The 21,856-nt window shown below is 35.9% G+C and overlaps 1 protein-coding gene across 9 annotated transcripts in view; it reads left to right on the top strand.

Annotated features, from left to right (window-relative positions):
- LOC149818996 (uncharacterized) overlaps window positions 1-21,856 on the top strand; it is a 54,926-nt gene that overhangs the window by 13,264 nt on the left and 19,806 nt on the right. For 8 of the 9 annotated variants that reach the window (XM_089984439.1, XM_089984442.1, XM_089984446.1 and 5 more), the window contains 2 exons: window positions 3,887-4,077; window positions 10,964-11,022. In XM_089984439.1, the coding sequence (XP_089840565.1) occupies window positions 3,912-4,077; window positions 10,964-11,022 (225 nt within the window). In that variant the 5' untranslated portion in view covers window positions 3,887-3,911. Of the gene's footprint in view, window positions 1-3,114; window positions 3,437-3,886; window positions 4,078-10,963; window positions 11,023-21,856 lie in introns of those variants that run through there. The other variant, XM_089984440.1, reaches the window with a different exon arrangement.

The raw sequence follows: 21,856 nt of genomic DNA, 5'->3' as shown, positions 1-21,856 counted from the left end.
GGTAAACTTTGCATTTTTCCGAGAATACAATCATTACAAGAAAAAAAACTTTGACATAGATCCTTCGCAAAATGTAAATAAGATAACTTGGTGACATTAGGATGACCAAGTCTCTTGTGCCACACATTTATATCTTTGTTCCGGGCAACATTACAAAAAGATTTTGGAACTTGGAGAGATTTCATATAGTATAAGTCTCCTTTTCTAAAACCTTCCCCAATCAATTTCCCGGACCGACGATCCTGTATTAAACATTTATCATATGAAAATTTAATATCGCAACCATGGTCCAAGAGTTGAGAAACATAGAGAAGGTTTAAGTTTAGTTTAGGTATAAATCTAATTTTTGGAATGAAAAAATTTTGAGTTTCAAAATTACCTATTCCTTTAATTTCAAGAGAGGTTCCATCCGCAGTAGAAACAAAGGATGAAAAAACATTTTTTGAGTAATCGGAAAGTGAAAACATGTTTGAGGACATATGAAAAGATGCACCTGAGTCCAAAAGCCAAGAGACTTTACCTGGGATGGAAGAAGTAGATACGGCGGCACCGGATGTAGCTTCCTTGAGAAGAGGTTGAAGGGCTTCCACTATTTGATTTAAAGAGAGTGACCCACTTGATGATGCCTCTTCCTTTTGCGGTACACCGGTGGTAGCCATGGCGAGAATCTTCTTCCATTTGGGACATATGGGCTTGATATGCCCCGGTTCTTTACAAAAATGACAAACAATCTTGCTATAGTCCCTCTTTCCTCTTTGTCCACCATCTCCTCCTTGATTTTGTGATTTGAAATGAGGAGAATGATAGGTCTTTACATTATTTCCGGGTCTTGATACGACATTGACCTCATTGTTTTCTTCATAATTACAAGGAACCGCAAGAACATTTGGTCCTTGTTTACATAAACTCATACGAGTCTCCTCACCACTTAATTTGGTGAGAATATCTTCAAGAGAGGGAGGAGTAAAGGAGGATAGAAGTGATGACCTTATTTGCTCAAATTCCGGTCTTAACCCATTCAAAAAATTGAAGAACCGATCTTCTTCAAGTTGTTTGTGACGGAGTTCAATTGCCTCTCCACTCCATTTTGGTTCAAGCATGGAAAGCTCATCCCTAATGGAGGAAAGGTCGACAAAATATTCCTTAATAGACATTTCACCTTGAGTAAGGGAGAGGGCCTTCTTTTGAAGGTAAGACTTATGGGATAGATCTCTTGGTGTATACATTTTCTCGAGATAATGCCAAGCTTCCGATGCTTTCTTGAACTTGATAATGTTGGCATTAATCTTTGTTTCGACGGATGCGAAGAACCAAGAAAGAATCTTGAAGTTCTTCATTTTCCATTCGTCGTGCTTCTTGGAGTACTCTTCAAGAGCTTTGATCCTTTCCTCTCCCTCAAGAATCTTGATTTCACTTCCGTCCATTACGGTTATTTTGGGTTCCAGTTCCGGAATTGTGCCTTGCACATAACCCCATAATCCTTTACCTTTTATGTGAGCCTCCATGTTCCCGACCCAAATATGATAGTTGGACCCATTCAACTTGAAGCCAAGAGCGAAGTGAGACTCTTTTTCACCCATTAAGGAGTAAAGAAAAGAAGAAGAGCGCGTACCAACACAATGCTTCAACTTCTAGCTTGCACAAGATCCTTCTAAAATATTTGAGAAGCAAGATCCACCACTTCAACTTCTAAGGATCCGAAGGCACGATTTTCGAGGCACTCGAAAAAAGGAGAATCCCACGATCCTTAATCACCAACCGTGCTCTGATACCATGTGAAATTGTCTACGAAGAGACAATACGCATACAAGCATAAATACTTTAAAAAAGAAGTGCACGAAAGCACTCTCACAATACTTGAACAAAATACGCAAAAAGCGTATAAATAATAAACATGCAATAATGCATGTATTTCATAAAATGGAAGCAAATGCTTGAGACTCTCAAGCGTAGGAAATACAAAGGGGGAACACCCCTATTTATACAAGAACTAAGAGGTGCAAAAAGGGGGCTCCAAAGGAGTCGTTGGAGAGCCCCCAACGGTCACATTTGTGACCGTTAGGGGCCCCCCAACGACTCTATTGGGGGACCCCCAATGCACCTTTAATAAAAAAATAAAAAATAAAAATAAAAAAATAAAAGGAATTACAAAAGGAAAATAAAAAAGAAAAGTACAACATATTCCAAATGGAATATGCGCAAGATTACAATAATACCCTTTTTGGGTAAGAAATAAAAAAGGTATATAAATATATATTTTTATATATATAGAGATACATATACATATATTATATGTATATGTATCTCTAAATATATATATATATATATATATATATATATATATATTTATATTTACAACTAGGTTTTTCGGAGATACATTTTAACACGAAGTGTATATTATCTTTGCTTTGGTAGAATTCTGAACTTTCTCACTCCATCAGTAAATAAGCGGTTCTTTGTGTTGCTCATTGGAGCTAAAATCTCCAACAATTGTTTATGTTTTCATTGGATTGGTCGTGATGTTGGCGAACTCTATGTTTTGTAGGCAGATACAACAACGTTGTGATGTTTATATTAATTTATAGTCTTTTTCGTAAATATATATTAATATGTATATACATTAAATATGTATATATGTGTTAATATATATATATATATATTAGGGATTTATGTATTTTTGTATTTACTTCTTTTGTTGTATTTTTCTTTGTTTTTATTTTTCTTATTTTATTGTAATAGGTAGTGCCCCTTAGGGTACTTTTGTATTTTTGTTATAGCCCATCTAGCCGTTGGACTAGCCCAACAGCTAGTTGAGCTCCTCTCTCCCTTAGTCTCTTGTATATATATGTGGGAGCTAACCCACATATTCTCATGCTTCTCTTAAGCATTTTAGGTAATAAAATTATTTATTTTTATGTGTGTTGTAGCCCTTGAGTGGCTTGTGTTTGTGCTATCTTTGGTGATCTTGTTTTTTCCCATAAGAGGCTTCTTGTATTTGTGCACCCATTTGTAATTGTGTAGCCCTTAGTGGCATCTGTTTGTGCACACTCTTATTTCATTACAGTTTAATGCATCTAAATGATTTGTTTTTTCTTTCTTTTTTTATATATTTGGAGGTTCAACCAAAGCTTGTTCCATGTTTCTTCTTCAAGTGTTTTTGTATTTGATGATTTGGTATTCTAACATATTCCATTGTCATGAAAATTGACTTGTCATATCTTTTTTTTTTGTCTTTTTCAATAGCTTGAATTATTTCTTGGAATTGCTTATTATTGCTTTTACGCCATGAATATTAGTGAAGGTTTACTATGTAAGATGGACATGAGTTATTAACTTATTATGTGTTGGCTAAACTATTTTGTTAGAGCTACAAGGAAGACATTGTCTACATCACATGGATACAGATGCGGAACTGAACACGATGCGGTTATGCTTGGTACATACAATAAATTTAAAAAACTAGGACATGCTTCACGGCTTTACACACATAAATGTATATTATGAAAAAAACAATCTTAAATCACTATAGCTAGTAACATCAAACTATGAAACTAGGTTGAAACTGAAATGTGATGTAATTGATGACACATTTTAAAAGAAAAAGAACTCAGGTGAATACAAAATAAATAAGATCATAAAAGGAATTAGATAAAGTTAATGACACAATGTTTACTGGGTTTGAAACTGGTTTGACTGTGTCCATGAAGTGTCTGAGTGTTGTTTCATGTTGACACGGGATATGCATGCTAAGTGAAATGTCTGTGTAACATAGGTCACATGGTTTTGTCTTTTGAAAGTCAATTATTGTTGCTTTAGCAAGCATCTAATAGTTTCTTCTTTAAAGAGATTAGTTGGCGAATCTTCTAAAATGGTTTTATCTTGCAAGGTTGAGCAAGATGTTTGTGGCTTAAATGCTTTGGGAGGATGACCCAATGGATGTAGAGCAGTTGCTGGAAGATTCAAAAAATGAGGTAGTGACAGATGGGAATTTGTGCATGGATTTAGAGGATCCAAAGAAGTGCCTAGCAGTTGAAGATTTCCCTTGCTCTATAAATAACTATGATAGAAGTTTTGATGGTAATATTCTAAACTGTTTCTTCTTTGAGATTACATTATGCATTTGTTATTGTATGCCTGCACACTTTGAGCAATAAGTTTTGTTTTTATACTTGGGTTTATTTTAGTGACTAATTGTGTTGATCTTCATTCTTGTTGGATTAGCTGTTTCATGGTTGTAATGTTCAAAGATGATAGATATTCATTATAATTACTAACAAATCTCAATTTGAGAGTTCATGGTGATGCCTCACTCCCCATACTCTCCATAACAAGCTGGAGCAGCCAACGAGAAAAATATCACCTTGAACTTATTTGGAGCACCCTTATTGCAATTTGTGTTCCTGAAAGCTACTGATTTGAAGATATTTGTATAAAAAAATCAATGGCACATATTATTCCATGAGGTTTTGTGTGGTTTTTGTTATTATTCATGGAGAGTCAACTGCATTAATCTTGATCTTAGGCCTACCAACCGTATCTTGATGTGACATTAGTTGTCTGAGGACATTCTAAAGGAGGTGAGGTTATTTATCTATTCTTTTTTTTAATGAAAATAAGAGGAGCTTAGTTTTATACAATCTTACCATTTGTCTTTTCTTGTGTTTTATCTTGATATCAATAATGTGGACAAAAAGAGTATAGGCAAGAGGACACTCTCACAAAATATCTTTGGACATAAAGGTGTCATTATGCACCATTTATTCACTATTAAATTGATGATCCAAAATATTCATATGGACAAGAATAATTTGTCGGGGATCTTACTTCTCAAGGTAATAAGATGTTCATCTTTAAGCTTCTCACTTTGATGGTTACTATTCCTTATCCAAATCATAAAAAAGTTTTACAGCTATTAGGGACTGTAATATCTCATAATTTTCCATAATTTTTAAGCTCAAAAATATAATTTTAAATTAAATATTTATATTTAATATAGCAAAATTATGGAAAATATTTAAATATGGTCTGACGTCAACTTGGGTCTGGACTGGACATGGTCCAGAGCCCACTGCCAAGATCTATATATGTTAAGCAAATCTATGAATTTATTTGTTTTTAACCTTTAAATTTGAGCGAAATTCAGGTTAAATTTAGGCAAAATTCAAGAGCAAAATAGATCTAAGACCATAGTTAGATCCGTTTCGAAATGTAGATCTCGTAGCAGATCTGTTTTATTGAATTCAGATATCGGTTGGTTCAAAAAATGCATTTTTCTAAATTGACCGACATCTATTTTTGGGTCTTTTTCAGTTTGGATCAGATTCGACCAACTCCGTTAGACCAATGTTAATATGGATCTGGACCCAATTCAGGATCCATATTAACTAGTATTCGGTTTAGGTTGAGATCTAGTTAGAATTGGATATGGATTTTGATCATGGGTCCAACCCGAATCCATAATCCATCCATACTCTTTTTAAAACTAAAATGAATTTAAAACTTTAAAAGAAACAAAAAGATGAATTTAAAGAGAAAGGATAAGGTAGAGTTACTACCTGGGGTATACCCCACTTGGCTTTCTAGAAGGGGGCGTGTAATATCCTATGGTTTTCCATGATTTATAACTTCGAAAATTATGAAATTTTGGCTAAGCATTTAATGAAAATGCTAAAAATTGTGGAAAAATATCTTTATACATGGGTGACGTTAGTTGGGTTCGGGCGTGACCCAAAGCCTACTTAAAAGACCAAAATGAGACTTTGAGAATTTTTTCATTTTTAACCTTTAAATTCAAGCGAAAATTAGGCAAAATTTGGAGGCAAAAATCAGGTAAGTACAATGTTAGATGCGTCTCATAATTCTTAGATCATTGTTACCTTGTTTTTTCTAAAATCGGGTAATGGTTGGCCCAAAAATCACGTTTTTCAAAAATGACCTGCCTTTATTTTTACCTTTTTCTAGATTGGATTGGATCTGCTCCATTTGATCTAAGTTGATATGGATCTGGACTTATCTAGGATCCATATTGACTAGGATCTGGTCCAAGTTGAATCATATAGATTTGGATCCCCAAATCTAGATCCGAAATTCATCCATACTACTTTGAATTTAAAGTTTATGGGCTTTCAGACCCCCCTTGGAATATTTCTTAAGAATATTAATTTAAATAAAATAAAAGAGATAAAATCTAAATAGATAAGGAAGGTAGTAGGTAGAGTTCTACATATGGTAGAACTCTACTCATATGGGAAGACTCTAGAAGGGACGTCATCCCCTCTCTAGAAGACCTAAGGGGTCTAACTCATCTCTCTATCTAGATCTCATTTTCTATATAGAGAGATTGTAACGACCCCAACTCATACCCCTTGAAAATATAGATTTTTTTTCTTCAGAAATCTTCCTAGAAACTTGAGGCCTTTACAGTTCCACTCCCAATTGGATAAAACAATCAACCACAATAGAGCTTACAGTTATCATCCATACCAAACCAAACCTTTATTGAACTAATGAGTGATAAGTCTAGAGACAATTGCATAATTGAAGAATTCATAGTGAAATAACAAGTAAACGAAACAAAAATGAAATAAAAGAAGTCACATTGTCCATCTGTGATCTGTCTAGCAAGTGCGTGACACCCGTAACTCCCCCAGAAGCCAGTTGCTTCACTGATCACCTGCGGCTGCGAAAAACCACAAATAGAGGGTGTCAGGAATTCGAAAAATTCTGCGTACGAATCCCTCTAATAAAATAAATGAGCATAAATGATACAGATACGATTTCATGCAATAATTCAGAGGAATGCAATTATAACAATTACATGATTCAATTAAGCATTCATACAGCATGAAACATCTATTAAGCATGAAGAACATCAATTAATAGCAGGAACCACAATGTAAGCAAGCAGGATATTTAACATGCATTAAAACTTAAACATCATGCATCCACCAACATGTAACAATTAAGGGAACAAATAAAATATGCATGTCTTAATGCATAACAGAAATATGCATGATTTATGTGCAATGTATGAACACTTTATTATCTTTCATTTCCATATGCATGCCCTATTAAATGTATGCAATTTAAGTTCCTCTTTTTAATTACCGTTGCCCGCGGATACACCACACGGGTACAATTTTCTGAGGTCAAGTTAGGTTTCCCAGAGTAGCTTAGCACACAAATTGTATTTTATTACTGGGTTCCAAACTTAGCCTTCGACCAATTCACCTTCGAAACATTAGACCTCCACATCTAATGTCGGGACACTACATACCTCCACATTCAATAGTGTTACTTTCTTGGTATACCATAACAATAGTTGTGTCGAACACACCACCCCAGGTAAAGTGACAGACTCTCCCAGGTAAAGTGACAGACTCTCCCTAAAACCATGGCTAGGAGAAAGAACCTCAATATCAGGTTCAGGGGTCAAAGTAAAGCACACAAAGTTTTTTATCCTCGTAGTCTCCCAAAACCGAACCTCTAAGATGCCCATTCTTTCGATGGGAGATCTCAGTTCATTCATTACACTGCTCTGATTCATTATCCTTTTTATTTAAAGGTCATTTATTTAATTTTACACTTCATCATGTCACAACAAAAGCAAAAACTCACATCTACCCCTGCGAGAGTCATCACGGGACTACTGCCCATGGAAAAGCATAGAACAGTGTAAACACAATGCAATAAAAATAAATATAATCTTTATGATGCATTTAAAAGTAAGTAAAGAAGGAGCACCCAACGCTCGATGCTCTCCAGGCCTGCGATGATTCACTTGGATCATCGATGCACCATATGCAAGAGTTATACCATAATGCATTACTTCTAAATGCTTCTCCATGCACACTCATTAGTGCCATTTAAAGATGTGCTTAAACAATAATATGTATAAGTATGAATTTATAACTTTATATTTATCGCATGCTTTCTTTTGATGCATACATTCAAACAAAATTCATACTTCCAACCATCACACGTAACCATGTCCAAATGCATATTTTCCTTATGTACATGTTAATGTCAATGCATGTTTTTCATTTAAAAATAAACATCACGTGTACATTTTTATCAAGTGCATATACAACCCTCAATGCACTGATTCACTCTAAAACAAACATATGCACATAAACATGTGGGTACTTATGCAACTGTACACATGCAACAAAAATCTAAATTTTCGGGTTTGCACGTGCCCACAAATTGCACACATAACTAGTATCGCATTCGAATATTGTTTGTGCACAATTAGTCAATCATAGGCATGCGAAAATTACTTTCTAGCCTGCGCATAGTTGAGACTTTCACAAGGGCAAGAAATCTGGAATTTTTTTTTCAGGGCAGCATGTAATAAATAAAATTTTTATAGAAACAAGAATCCAGCACCCTTAACATATGTTTTATTTATTTATTATAAGGGTTTACACCCAGTCGGTTGGGTCTCCAACAGGCCCAGCTGACCCTGGTCGGCTGGGTTTGTTGCAAACCTACCCCAGGCCGGGCCTGGCAGTGGATTGCCAGGCTTGTCCCAGTCCTGCACAAGGCCGGACTGGGCCTGGCATGGCCCTGCCAGCCCTGGGTTAGCCGGACCAGCCCAGCCCAGCCCTTCAGCTGGGCCTGACAGCCCTTGCACAAGCCCAGCCTGGTTCTGTGCAGGTGCTGTCAGGATTGGGCAGCCTAGACACCGCCTTCTTCCCCCCCCCCCCCCCCCCCCCCCCCCTTGCCTTTTTTTTTTAAGACACTGCCAACACCCAATCGTCATGGCTGGGCTCAGATCCAATCCAGCCGATTGAGTCGGCTGGGCTTGGCCGGGCACAATAGAGCGCAGGTTGAGCCTGCACATCACCTGCCTCTGTCACTCAGCTGGCTGCCAACCGACCTATGCCCTGGTATCACACATTTTTTTTCATGGATTCCATCTAAAAAAAAGCATAAAATCGAACCGGGGTTCGATTTCTCATCTATTTTCAAAAGAGGAGACCCGTACCTTAGAGCCAACGCTTTGGAGGCGGTTGACGCAGCGATAGGAAGGTCGGACGAGCCTCGACAGTGTTGCTGCGAAGGTTGAGTCCGTCTCCGATTGCTCCGTTGTCGAGCAAGGGTGCGAGAGGAAAAGAGAAAGCGAGCGTGTGGGAGAAAGAGGGGGTGAACATGGCGTTATGTAGGGGGGAAATCTCTCGGAAAGGAAGGAGGCGGTTACCCCCTCCTTCCCAGCGGCTGCGCACTCCCCCTCTCACCATCGGCTTGCGTTAGGGTTCCCTAACGCCCACTTTATCGGGCCAACACAGTGTTAGTGCTGTGTTATAATTTTTTTTTAACTTGTTAGTTACGTGGGGCGCAGCTTGGGTCTGGGACCCGGGATCCAACCGCATGTTGGATCCATGGCTTGTCTGCCCAATTGGATCCGCAATTAGCCTGGGGTTGGATCCAACTGTGGATTCACCCATTTATTGATATATATATATATATATTCACGTTTAATATATATAATATTATTATAGTATTATATATATATAGTCCATTGTGGATCCTGGATCCTAAACACGGATCTCAGGCCCATTTTTTTTTAAAGAAAATAAGTATGATTTTACGATAAAAATAAATAGAAAAATGAGGTTATTACAGAGAGAGGAGGGGAGAGAGAGAAGTAAAAAGAGAAGAAAGAGAGAAAAAAAAAGAAAGAGAAGAAGAAGAAGAAAAGAAAGGATAGGAGGAAGGGATCCTTCTCACCGATCATCTGCTTATTTTTTCGATCTTTCTAAACATCCGAACTATGGTATGAGTTTCTCTCTAGATTCGTACGGTAATAAAGAGTTTAAAATCAGATTCATGTGAAATTTTAGATGGGAAAATAAAATCATGCCATTGATCTTTCATGTTAAGCATGTGTTCCACATCAAGTTATTTTTGGATTTACAAATACATGCTGTCGATTTCTGCATATAGATTTTTCTTTGCTGGATATATATATATATATATATATATATATATATATATATATTTTGCCCTGCCAATTTTTTGGCTCATGCTGATTTTATTGTTCACATGCAAGGTAATGGATTGGCAAGCTGTTTAGGGGTCAGTTTTGGCCCTGTTCAGGTTACCGATTCCATTATAATAGCAGTCTGATCAGATCTGCCCTGTATGCATTATGGGCAGACTGATCAGGCGTGCTGTTCATAACTTATATTTTGGCTGTGGGTGCAGTATGATCAGACTGGCCCACATGCCGTGTTAGTGCAGGCTTATTAGGTCTGCTGTAAATATGTTTTTTTTAAGATGTCATCAACCTGTTTACAGGCTGATCTTGTTGTCTGTGATGAAACATGTGTTTCGGTTACTAAATTGTTATTGTTTTGACTGTTAGTGGACTGATTATAAACTGAGTTGATGCTCTCATGTTGATCGACATCAAAACAGTGTTGATGTTGTTATGTTGACAGTTGTCAGCACTATTTTGAAACTGTTTTTATGCTGTTACATTTATGGTCATACAAACTGTGTTTATGTTGTTATGTTATGGTCATAAAAACAGGTTTGATGCTATTATGTCATGGTCATAAAAACAAGCTTGATGCTATTTTGCTATGATCATAAAAACAAGTTTGATGCTGTTATGTTGACTGCTGTCAACACGATTTTTGAAAGGACTCGATCGTGTGATTAAGATGTCTATGATGGATTCAACTAACATTTATTTTTCTTATATTTGAATAATGCCAAGGTAAAATGCTTCATTTTTAACTTACAGTAGTTTAGTTTCTAATTTTTTTATCTTCAAAATTTTGACATACGGCAAAGTAGTTTGTCCAAGTTTTTGTGACTTTCATTAAATTTTTTCTTTGGTGTCACTTATGGATTCTGCACTTATATATGATAATCATAGATCATCTTGACATATGGTCATCATGTCTAATCTAATTTTGAGCTTGTCTAATACAATTCTCTATTTCTCTTATAGGTACAATGGAGTCATACGCAACACAAGGAGTAGACCAAGAACCGAACTCAAAGTTTGAGGTAGTAGTCTGAATTTGGATAAAACTTTTTATTTGAGATATGTCAATATTTGTTAACTTCATTAAATGTTGCCTTTTGTATTTATATAAATCTTTTCCATGTTTTTTAAACATGCTAGAGTTTAAATCTGGATGAAACTTTGGTATGGTGTGTAATGAGATACAAAAACACAAGTAGATGCCTCTTATGGGCTTACAAAACACACGAGGGCACACAACCAATGACCACTTATGGGTCAATACAAGAACACAAGCACAAAGCCATTAAAGGGCAAGAGAGAGCATAAAAAATATAAAACGGATTTCATATAAATGCTTGGGACAAGCATGGAAATACAAGAGGGGGTTCACTCCTATGTATACACAACACACACGCTAGAGGCCTTGGGACCTTCCCCAACGGTTACGACTCTAATGCTCATTTACTCAAATGCCCTTAGCATAAAGCTAAAGGACATTGTAATAAAAGTAAAGAAAAAAATATAGAAATACTGTTGTGCCCCTAGTGGGCACAACCTATTACAATGTTATGAAAAGACTAAAATACCCCTATTGGTATTTCCTATTACAATGTTGTGAAAAGACTATAACTTAACATGGTGGATTGGAGCTGGAGGTTGGCAGCTTTTTTTTCGGGGTGGTGGGGTTGGGGGTGGTGGTTGTCAAGCTCAATAACTAAATTCATATCAGCTCATGAGTATATTTGACATTCTTGAACAAATTTGGTAGAAAAGGTCAAGCCTGAGTTGCTTAAGGGGTTGTTTGATAGCTTGTCCAGGATTAGACAACATGAATGATCTCGATGGGACATAAACTAGTTGTTCGTTCCATAACAATTGTACCAAGTACAACGTTTGTTTGGACCATACTCGGATGTTTTGTTCCGAATGTCCTTGATGACGATGTGCAGACAACTTGGACATACATGGATAATGGGTCGGATTACTTAGTTTTGGATCATATGACCCGATCCACCCACCATTTTACATGTTTTAACAAGTTTATTATGTATTTTTGCCCTGAATATGGATTTTTGTCCTGAATGTGGATCTCGAATTGGATCCAAATACCAAAACTGAAAACAAAAATCAAAACATCATAGATTTTTTTATGTCTTGACATTATAATTGGTATCAGATATGGATCCAATTATGAAGGTATGTCTAAAATCATGGATTTTTGACCCGAATATGGATCTTGAATTGGATCAAAGTACCAAAACATAAAAAACATATGTAAAACAAATACGCAACAATTTTTCGATATCCTGATGTTATAATTGGTATCGGATATGGTTCCAATTATGAAGATATGTCTAAAATCATGGATGTTCGACCCAAATATGGATCTCAAATTGGATCCAAATACCAAAACATAAAAAACATATGTAAAACAAATACACAACAATTTTTTGTCTATATGCTGTAAAATAAAGAGTGAAACATGGTTATATAAACTCCCTGTGCCATGCAACAGTTTGAAATTCTTGAACCCACCAAGATCAGTAGGAATTTTGTGCTAACATGATTAACATCACATGCTCATCCATGGAAAAAGACAGATTACCATATGGAGCTGAGAAACCACCTAAATATGCAAAAAACAGTCTATTGTGCTGCGAGGTAACGTGAGAATTTAAATGTCCCATAAAATAATTAAACATTCATAACAATCGGCAACACATGAGCATAATAAACCAAGTTGCTATTCTAGCTGAAGCTAATTTCAACATAATAACATGTTGATCCCCATAAGGAGATTTACTGTCATCCGTCACATAATAAAGAAGGAACAGGGTGATCAGGAGTGACCTTGAACCAAAACATACCCCAAAAAGAACAAGGGAAACCCATGAATATCACACAATATATAGCATAACAACTAGGGGTGTCAACAGGTCGGGTTTAACCGGACCCGAGCCGGATCAAACCCTATAGGGTCCGGGTATGATGATATAAATAAGAAGACCCGATTAAGACCCGGGTCCAGACCCAAGGGTCCGATTGATACATGGATCTGGCTATAGTTTGTGAAATTTTATACCAAACCCAGGCCCGGCACGAGTTCTGATTAAGACCCACAATTTTTAATGTAAAAATGATAAAAAATTTCCTTTTATCAAGTATGGTCTGGGTCTTGTTCATGTAGTTCTTATCGGGCTTGGGTATGGTTTCAGACGCGATACCATACCTGAAAATCGGGTCCAAGTCTTGTTCTACCTGGGTCTGAACCAAACCCGACCCGACACCCCTAATAAAAACATATAAAAGGTTTAAGAAAACTAGCAGCAGAATTGATAGCATATGACAATTGAAAGTAACAAAGGTCTCATCAGAATCATAGGGGTAAAAGCAGCAGGCACTCATGCTATACCCATTGGCGATGATTGGGTGTCCAGCTGTTCCAACACAGTCATTGAGTTCATGTCAGGTAGCACTGGCTTTTTACCTAAGTGGCTGCTGTGAGTTCATAGTGATTGAAAAACAAACACATCCCACAGTCAAACACCCTCAAAACACGATATAAACCAAACTAAAGTCACTAAAATCACATTCATTCATCTCAGCTTCATATTAAACCTTTTTCTGAAACAGCCATGCTAGACACATCTCAGCTTCCAGTATTTAGCACAATTTGTAACATGCAATTCACAATTAGATAACTTTCGTCATGCATTATTGAAAAGTTTCTCAACCTGTGTTTCTATATACATTCATTAAAAAATGAACCTGCTTATATATAAATTCATTAAAAAATGAACTTGCTTATACAACAATTCATTTCTTGCATTAAAAAATGAACCTCATTGAAAATATCATTCATTCATTATGTCATTCACTTCAAAATAAACCTGCAAATAATTGTCAACCACCCACCAAAAGCCCAAAAAGTGTACGTCACTCAAGATACTAGGAAAAAGCATAAAACCAAGAAGCGAATCACAATAAAAAACTGCAGCATCCCCTCGAACATCGTGTAGTCGCTCTTTGGTGCACCTTTGGCTGTTGCACCTCTTCTTGCACCCACCTTTTCTTCTCCATGTATTCCTGCAACCAGCTATTAGCTTCTTCAAAGCTGGTGAATGATCTATACACTGCTCTATTATATCTGAAAACCTGTGGTTGACATGTCTCTCAAGAGTCGTAGATGCCTTTAGCCCTCCCTTCGAATACAACCAACGTAATATCTACGGCGAGGCATCATCAACTTGGCTCTTTAAAAAAATAAACATTAGTTAAACAAAGTCTTGTTAATCAAGTAGATATAAAACATAATTTTGCTAATCATGCAATTACAATTATGAAACTTACGTAACAAGTAATAAAGTCATCAAATATACTTAATGTGTGGCCATTCATTCTACATTTGAGTTGTTATTGCATCTCTCATGTCTTTGTTGTTACCATGATTAACTAGTTGTGTGAAATTTTCTCCTCAGATTCAGGAGAAACAAACATATCATCATCATTGTCAATTATGAATTGTTTGACATCTGTGTTATTTTCCAATATAAAATAATGTATTATGCATGCCGCATGAATAATTTTAACCTAAGTAGGAACGGGATATTTTACTTGGCACTTTAAAATTAAAAAACACATTGAGCAAACAAAAAATATGTTATATTGTTGTTCGCAACGAGGTGTGTTTATGATTGTATAACTCTGCTGCTTTTTCAGATGGTTATGCACCAGATGCATTAAATTCTGACAAGTGATACTGATATCCCCTGTGTAGAGTAAAAAACCCAACAATATTGCAAGATAATATTTACCTACATTACACACATTTAGGTTATGATTTAATAAAAAATTCTTAATTAATGTAATTTATGCACATAATATGTATTTACTTATCTTTGGGTATTACTAGAGGCTGGTCAGGATCATCAAGTGCACTATACAACACTTTTGCATTGGTTGCGCTTTCTTCCCACCCAGCAAACACGTAGTGAAATCGCATAGCAATGTTAAAATGTATCATTCAATCTTTGTAATCTTATATATATTTTATATATATAAAGGATGATACATATACATATATGGTATATATGCATATGTATCTTCCTAATTATATATATATAAAATATATATTTCTCTATTATTAGGCATAGGGGTAGTTTAGTCTTTTCTCCTTTTTACGCATATTCCATTTGGAATATGTTTGTAATTTTATTTTTATTTTTCTTTTTTTATTTTTCCATTTTTGTGGTTTGCGCCAACTAGGGAGGCTCCCCAAAGAGTCGTTGGGGAGCCCCCAACGGTCACAAATGTGACCGTTGGGGGCTCCCAACGACTCCTTTGGGAGCCCCCTATGTGGCGCCTCTCTTGTTATAAATAGGGGTCTCCCCCTTGTAATTTATTCACTCCTTTGGAGGAGCTTTTGCTCCATGTAATGGGTGTTTACACCCTTCCTCTCTTCAATAATATCAACTTATGCCTTATAGGCATTTTTGTCCCTTTGTGGGTTTATGTGTTAGCACATTATGTGCTTGTGTTTTCCCCTTTAGTGGGTATATTCACACTTTATGTGCATGTGTATTGGTTCATTATTGAACCTAATATATTCAAAGCCGTTTTCTTACATGGTATCAAGGCAAGGTTGGGATCGAGTTGCTCTTTGTTGCATTGGGAAGCGTGCTATTCAAGAAATTTTAAAGAAGAATGGTGAAGTTCTCGTTTCTCTCTTTTGCTTCTTAAAATTATTTGGTATGCATTATATTTCTTTAAGTATTATGCATTATGAAGAATTAGATATGTTTTTGCATGTGTTTCTCTCTTTTGCTTCTTAAAATATTTGGTATGTATTATATTTCTTTAAATATTGAGCATTATAAAGAATTGGATATGTTTTTGCATATGTGTTCTCCATGTCATTATGAGTTTGGATTCTTAACAATTCCATTGAACTTTTTATATTATTCTCTTTCGTATGTCTTTTCTTGAAAAATAAGTTTTTTTAAAGAAAGTTATGTTAGAAGTAAAATGTTTGTGAGAGATGTAGCATTGCTCACATACTCTCATCATAATTATTTCATATTAAAGGTATGTGTTTACCCTCTAAAATGTCCTATATGAGGTTTTTTCATAATAACATGTGTCTTTGAAAAATCATGTTTTATTTTCCTACCTAATGAAGTTCTTTTTCATACGAGCAATGTTTGATTAAGAAGACATTTTTATAATATCGGTTGAATTAAGTTTTAAAAATGATCTCATAAAATATGGTTATTCTCTTTTCATTCTTCAATTCAATTTCAAGAATATGTTTTATTATAAGATTTATGGTCTTCATTAATGTTGCATACTTATTACATATGTTTTAAATATTTCATGTTGTGTTTATTTAAAACATATTCATGCCATTGGTTATAATCTATTAAGTCATATAATATTATGAATTTTTGTTTATAGATTTATGCCATAACGCAATCCTAGTATTCTCTTTGGGATTTTCTCCACAACAAGATTTCATGATTGTTATAAGCTTCTTTTTAATATTGTTTTTTTATGAGATTTTTTAAATATTACCATCTTTGTGAAAGCTTGAGAGTCTCAAGCATTTGCTCCTTTTATAAAATACATGCATTATTGCATGTTTGCTATTATTATGCTTTTTGCGTATTTTGTTCAAGTGTTGTGAGAGTGTCTTCGTACACTTCTTTTATAAAGTATTCATGCTTGTATGCGTATTGTCTATTCATAGACATTTTCACATGGTACTCTTTTTTCAATAAAAAGATGATATATATTGCCTTCCTTAGGGCTTGTTTTGTCCCTTAGTGGACTTGTGAGATTGTTTCTTTTATCATTATAAGTGCTTCCGCAATATCTTGTTACATGATGCCTTAAATTTGCTCATTTAAGATTATTGCCATTCTACATCTTGGTATGCATATAATTGCAATTTATAAAAGCTTGATTCGATTCTTGGATTATTCCAAATTCGTCCTCACACGTGACATTGCTTAAATATTTCATGTTGTGTTTATTAAGTCTTTTGATAATGATCATGAATAAACATAATTTCGTATTTATGCAAAATTACTATAAGGCATATTGTTGTGATTAATTATGTTGGACCTTTGAATCAGCCCTCTTTGTAAAATCACATATTTGGAAAATGATTTCTCTAAGTGTTCATTGCCTTTTTATGACATTTATTTTTATCCATCACAAGTTATATGATGCATCAATCCTTTTTGTATGGCCTTGTTGTTATATTAGAGATGATTGTTGAGGTGAGTTAAGGGCACCTTGTGTTATGTCATTTTAGATTGTCCAATTACCATATTAAAAATGGTTGTTGAGGTGAGTTATGGGCACCTTGGGACTCTAGAATGATTTGTTATATGATCTCTAATTATGAGTGTGTCACTCGTTTTCTTTTGGCCATTGATCTTATGGATGCTCTTATTTATATATAAATGTGATGGATATATGGTGTTTTGGAACCTTAAATGTTTTAAGGTATATTTAATTCAAGGGTGTTGGTGATTATTGCCCAACCTTTTATTGCTTATGAATCTTATGAGTGCATTTGCACATTTGTGATTTAGTGTTTTGTGCTTATGTGCACAAGTGTTCCAAGTGTTCTTGTTGTGCGTATGTGCACATATTTATTTTCAAAATATTGTCCAAGGTTTTATTTATATGTTTGTCATTACAAGTTTTATTGTCTCAAAATTCTTCTCCTCTTATACCTCTTATCCAAGTGTCATCATATGTAGACAAAACATATTATTACACCATCGTGTGTTGGTAGCCCTTTGTTGGCTTTGTTCTCTTGGTCTAGTAGCTGAACACACTTGTCTTGAGTGTTATTATATGTAGACAAGACACGTTGATTCACACCATGGTGTGTGATCTTCAGTCCATGTTGGCATTTGTGTTCTTGTTCTAGTCGTTGAGATGTATGCCCATGGTTGACTTATTTCACTCATTTCAAGTGCCATTTTATGTAGACAAGAGATGTATTGTGTTTTAGCTCATGGTTGGCTTGATACTCTTGTTCTAGTAGCTGAACATACTTGGTCTTGAGTGTATTTTTACGTAGACAAGAGATGCTTTTGGTCCATGTTGGCATGTATTCTCTTGGTCTTATTGTTGATGCACTCATTTCAAGTATTATTACATGTAGACAAGAGGTTCTTTTTCACACCTTTGTGTGTGTTCTTGGCCTTTAATGACATTATATTTATGTTCTTGATCTAGTAGCTTATACACTTGATTTATGGGTTTTGGAGGACTAATGAGGTAGTTGCTTGTAATGGATGAATTATTGTTGAAATTTGTGAAATTTCATTCATATTTTGTCTTTTAAAGATACAAGTGAATTATATAATTAATATGCATATTTTAAAATCAAATTGATTTTTTGTTTGTTGTACTTTATGCATTATGTTATTCCTCGTTATGAGGTTATGTTTGTCCAATGTTGGACTTTATGAATGCATTATGCTTTCTTGTAATTCGTTTCCGCTCCCTCTTCAACATGGTATATGATTATAAAAATTTGGTTTTCTAAAATCATTTTGCATACATAAATAATTATTTTGTATCATCAAATCCTGTGATGAATTATGCATAGAATATCTTTTTGCACCATTACTTTTGGATGAATTATATGATATGATTTTTTGGTTAATTCATATTATTTGGAATATTTCACTTGATTAAAGTGCAAAGATATCTTTTACTTGGACCTCTTCTTGATTTGTTCCACAGGATCTTGAAGATGAGAGGAAAAGAAGTACCTTGGATAGATCATGAAAGGTGCTCATCGTTAAAGACTTTGGAGGAAGACATTTGCAAATTTCAAATGGCTTTCGGACTGAAAGCTCTTGAAGCCTTGAGATTCTTCCTCTTGCATTCTTCAATCTTTTCGTTCCCCCACGCAAAGTTTGAGGGGGGGTGTTAAAATGTATCATTCAATCTTTGTAATCTTATATATATTTTATATATATAAAGGATGATACATATACATATATGGTATATATGCATATGTATCTTCTTAATTATATATAAAATATATATTTCTCTATTATTAGGCATAGGGGTAGTTTAGTCTTTTCCCCTTTTTACGCATATTCCATTTGGAATATGTTTGTAATTTTATTTTTATTTTTCTTTTTTTATTTTTCCATTTTTGTGGTTTGCGCCAACTAGGGAGGCTCCCCAAAGAGTCGTTGGGGAGCCCCCAACGACTCCTTTGGGAGCCCCCTATGTGGCGCCTCTCTTGTTATAAATAGGGGTCTCCCCCTTGTAATTTATTCACTCCTTTGGAGGAGCTTTTGCTCCATGTAATGGGTGTTTACACCCTTCCTCTCTTCAATAATATCAACTTATGCCTTATAGGCATTTTTGTCCCTTTGTGGGTTTATGTGTTAGCACATTATGTGCTTGTGTTTTCCCCTTTAGTGGGTATATTCACACTTTATGTGCATGTGTATTGGTTCATTATTGAACCTAATATATTCAAAGACGTTTCCTTACAAGCAAACCCCACCATAACGAGGACATTTTGTGACCACACTTTTCTATTTCGAAACCTCGTTTGTTCTCCCCTTGATATGTTTATAGGAATATGTGTTTTATCTATAGCTCCCATGAAATTCTATCATAAGCAATATAAAGGTAAGTTACTACACGCACGCGCGCACACACACACACACATATATATATATATATATATATATATATATATATATAAAAAAAATCTAATTACAAGTTTAGAATCTCGGTTACCTTTAAATATGGGTAGAATCGTGGTTCTCTCATAATTTTTGTCGGGTATCATCACTGCGTCGGCCCATAAACCGGTGTCTAATGCTACAGTAATGCATTTAATACCAAATTAAAATACTTGCTAATTGTTTGTCTTAAGTGTTGGAACACATACTGCACTGCTCTATTTCGCTCATTGTGACCAATTGTTAATAAAAATATTGTAACTTATTTTTTTAAGACCTACATCACGAGCTTCTTGCAATAATCCACTTCTGCGAAGAGCTTCACATAATGCTAGGTATGTGTCTTTTTTCATGTGTAAGAGGTCAAAATAATTGCATCGATGACTCAATGCAGAATCACGCACAAAATCATTACCTTTTATGTATAGAATCATGAACTATTGCCCTGCGTGGCCTTCTTAAACTATGTAGGAAAATCATCAATACTGTCATAGTGAGTAAGTAAATAAGTTCTTATTGAGTAGTCATTATACTTCCACGAACACAGATAAAATCATGCATTTTTTAACATTAATAACATTCATAAAATTTAAGAAGTATATATGAGTAACATGCAATTGTAGCGGCGTACATGCGTCCGTTGGTCTTCCTCTACGCCTACTGCTGTGGAGGTCTCTACTGATGCTGTGTCTGTTGCTGGTTGCCTTGGGTTCCTTGCTTGTTCGGGCAATACTGTGCAATGTGTCTAGGCTGCTTGCACTGATAGCAGAGCCCGGTGAAAAGAGGGCACACACCAAAGGGATGACTCTTGTTGCACCTCCGACATGTCTGTTGTGCTTTTGCTTGTTGCGGCTGCTTCTGCTGAGGACGATTCTGGTGGTTCTCCTGCTAGGTCTTTTGCTTCTTATATCATGCACGATGTGCCTTACCCCCAGTTGGTGGATGCTTTCGAGTTCTACCATTGTCGTTGCCATTTGTCTTCTTAGACTGGCTTCCCTTGAATCGCTCTCACTCATTCAAGAAGGAAGCATATTCAATCACGTCGTTGAATTTTGTAGGACGACTAGTCATCACACGAACCCGTAGCCTGTCCTTAAGTTCTCGCACGTACTTCGCTGCCCTCGCCTTGTCATCAACAAACAAATTGGGGCACTAACGCTCAAGACTCTGGAATTTGGTGGTATAGTCTACCAAACTCATGTTCCCCTTGGTCAACTCGATGAACTCCTGCTGCATCCTTTTTCTGGCGAACGAGGGAAAGTAGGCCTCCAAGAATTCATCTCAGAAAGTCTTCCAAGAGATGGACTCCGTCGTGGCGAACTTTACCTTATGAACCGTGTCTCGCCACTTCTTGGCATCACCTTTCAGACGGTAGGTGCCAAAATCAGTACAGGCAAGACGCAAAAAGCACGCTCTATCTCCTCGACCCTGGATCTTGGCGGCTTCAAGGTCAGCTTTCTCAGAAAAAGTTGGTGGATCCAACTTCAGAAACTTTTCGTAACTCACCACACTAGGGTTAGGTGTCACGACTGGTGCGAGGTTCACGCATGGTGCAGGCCGAGCAATTTGTGCCTTAATATGGATAGTGACTCAGTCAGGCTGTTGAGGGCATTCGTCAGGAAGTCCCTCTATTCCTACCAGTTCTCAGGAGCGTTTGCTCGGGCACGAGTGTACATCTAAAAATTAATTCAAACCAAATTTGTTATTAAACTATGCCCATAGATCAAACCTACCTCTTTAAGATTGATCCCGATAATGAAACATAATCACATCAAGCATGCAAGTTAAACCATCGTACACTGATTTAATTATAACAATCCATATTGCCAAAATAACAATTTTCATAATTGCAAGACAATAAGGAAATAAAAATTCACAAGATACTTCTTACAAGTGATGTAGAGACTACTTTTGGAGTACAACTTTATGGTGGTAATTCTGACCAACTCTGATACCAACTTTGTAATTGTAAAGACTTGTGTTTAAAAAAAAAAAATGTTTGGATCCAGGTTGGATCCAACCCGAATCCGGGTTGGATGTCGACCCACTAGTCGACATCCAGCCCCTGTTAGTCTATTTAAACCCCAAGGGGGGGAGGCGGGGTGTTCTTTTTAACACCTGACCCCGACCCTCTCTGTGTAAG

This window comes from Nuphar pumila, chromosome 13, assembly GCF_984573655.1.
Source record: "Nuphar pumila chromosome 13, dmNupPumi1.hap1.1, whole genome shotgun sequence".
NCBI lineage: Eukaryota > Viridiplantae > Streptophyta > Magnoliopsida > Nymphaeales > Nymphaeaceae > Nuphar > Nuphar pumila.
Note: the sequence above shows the minus strand (reverse complement) of the source record. Positions and strands in the feature narration are given on the sequence as shown.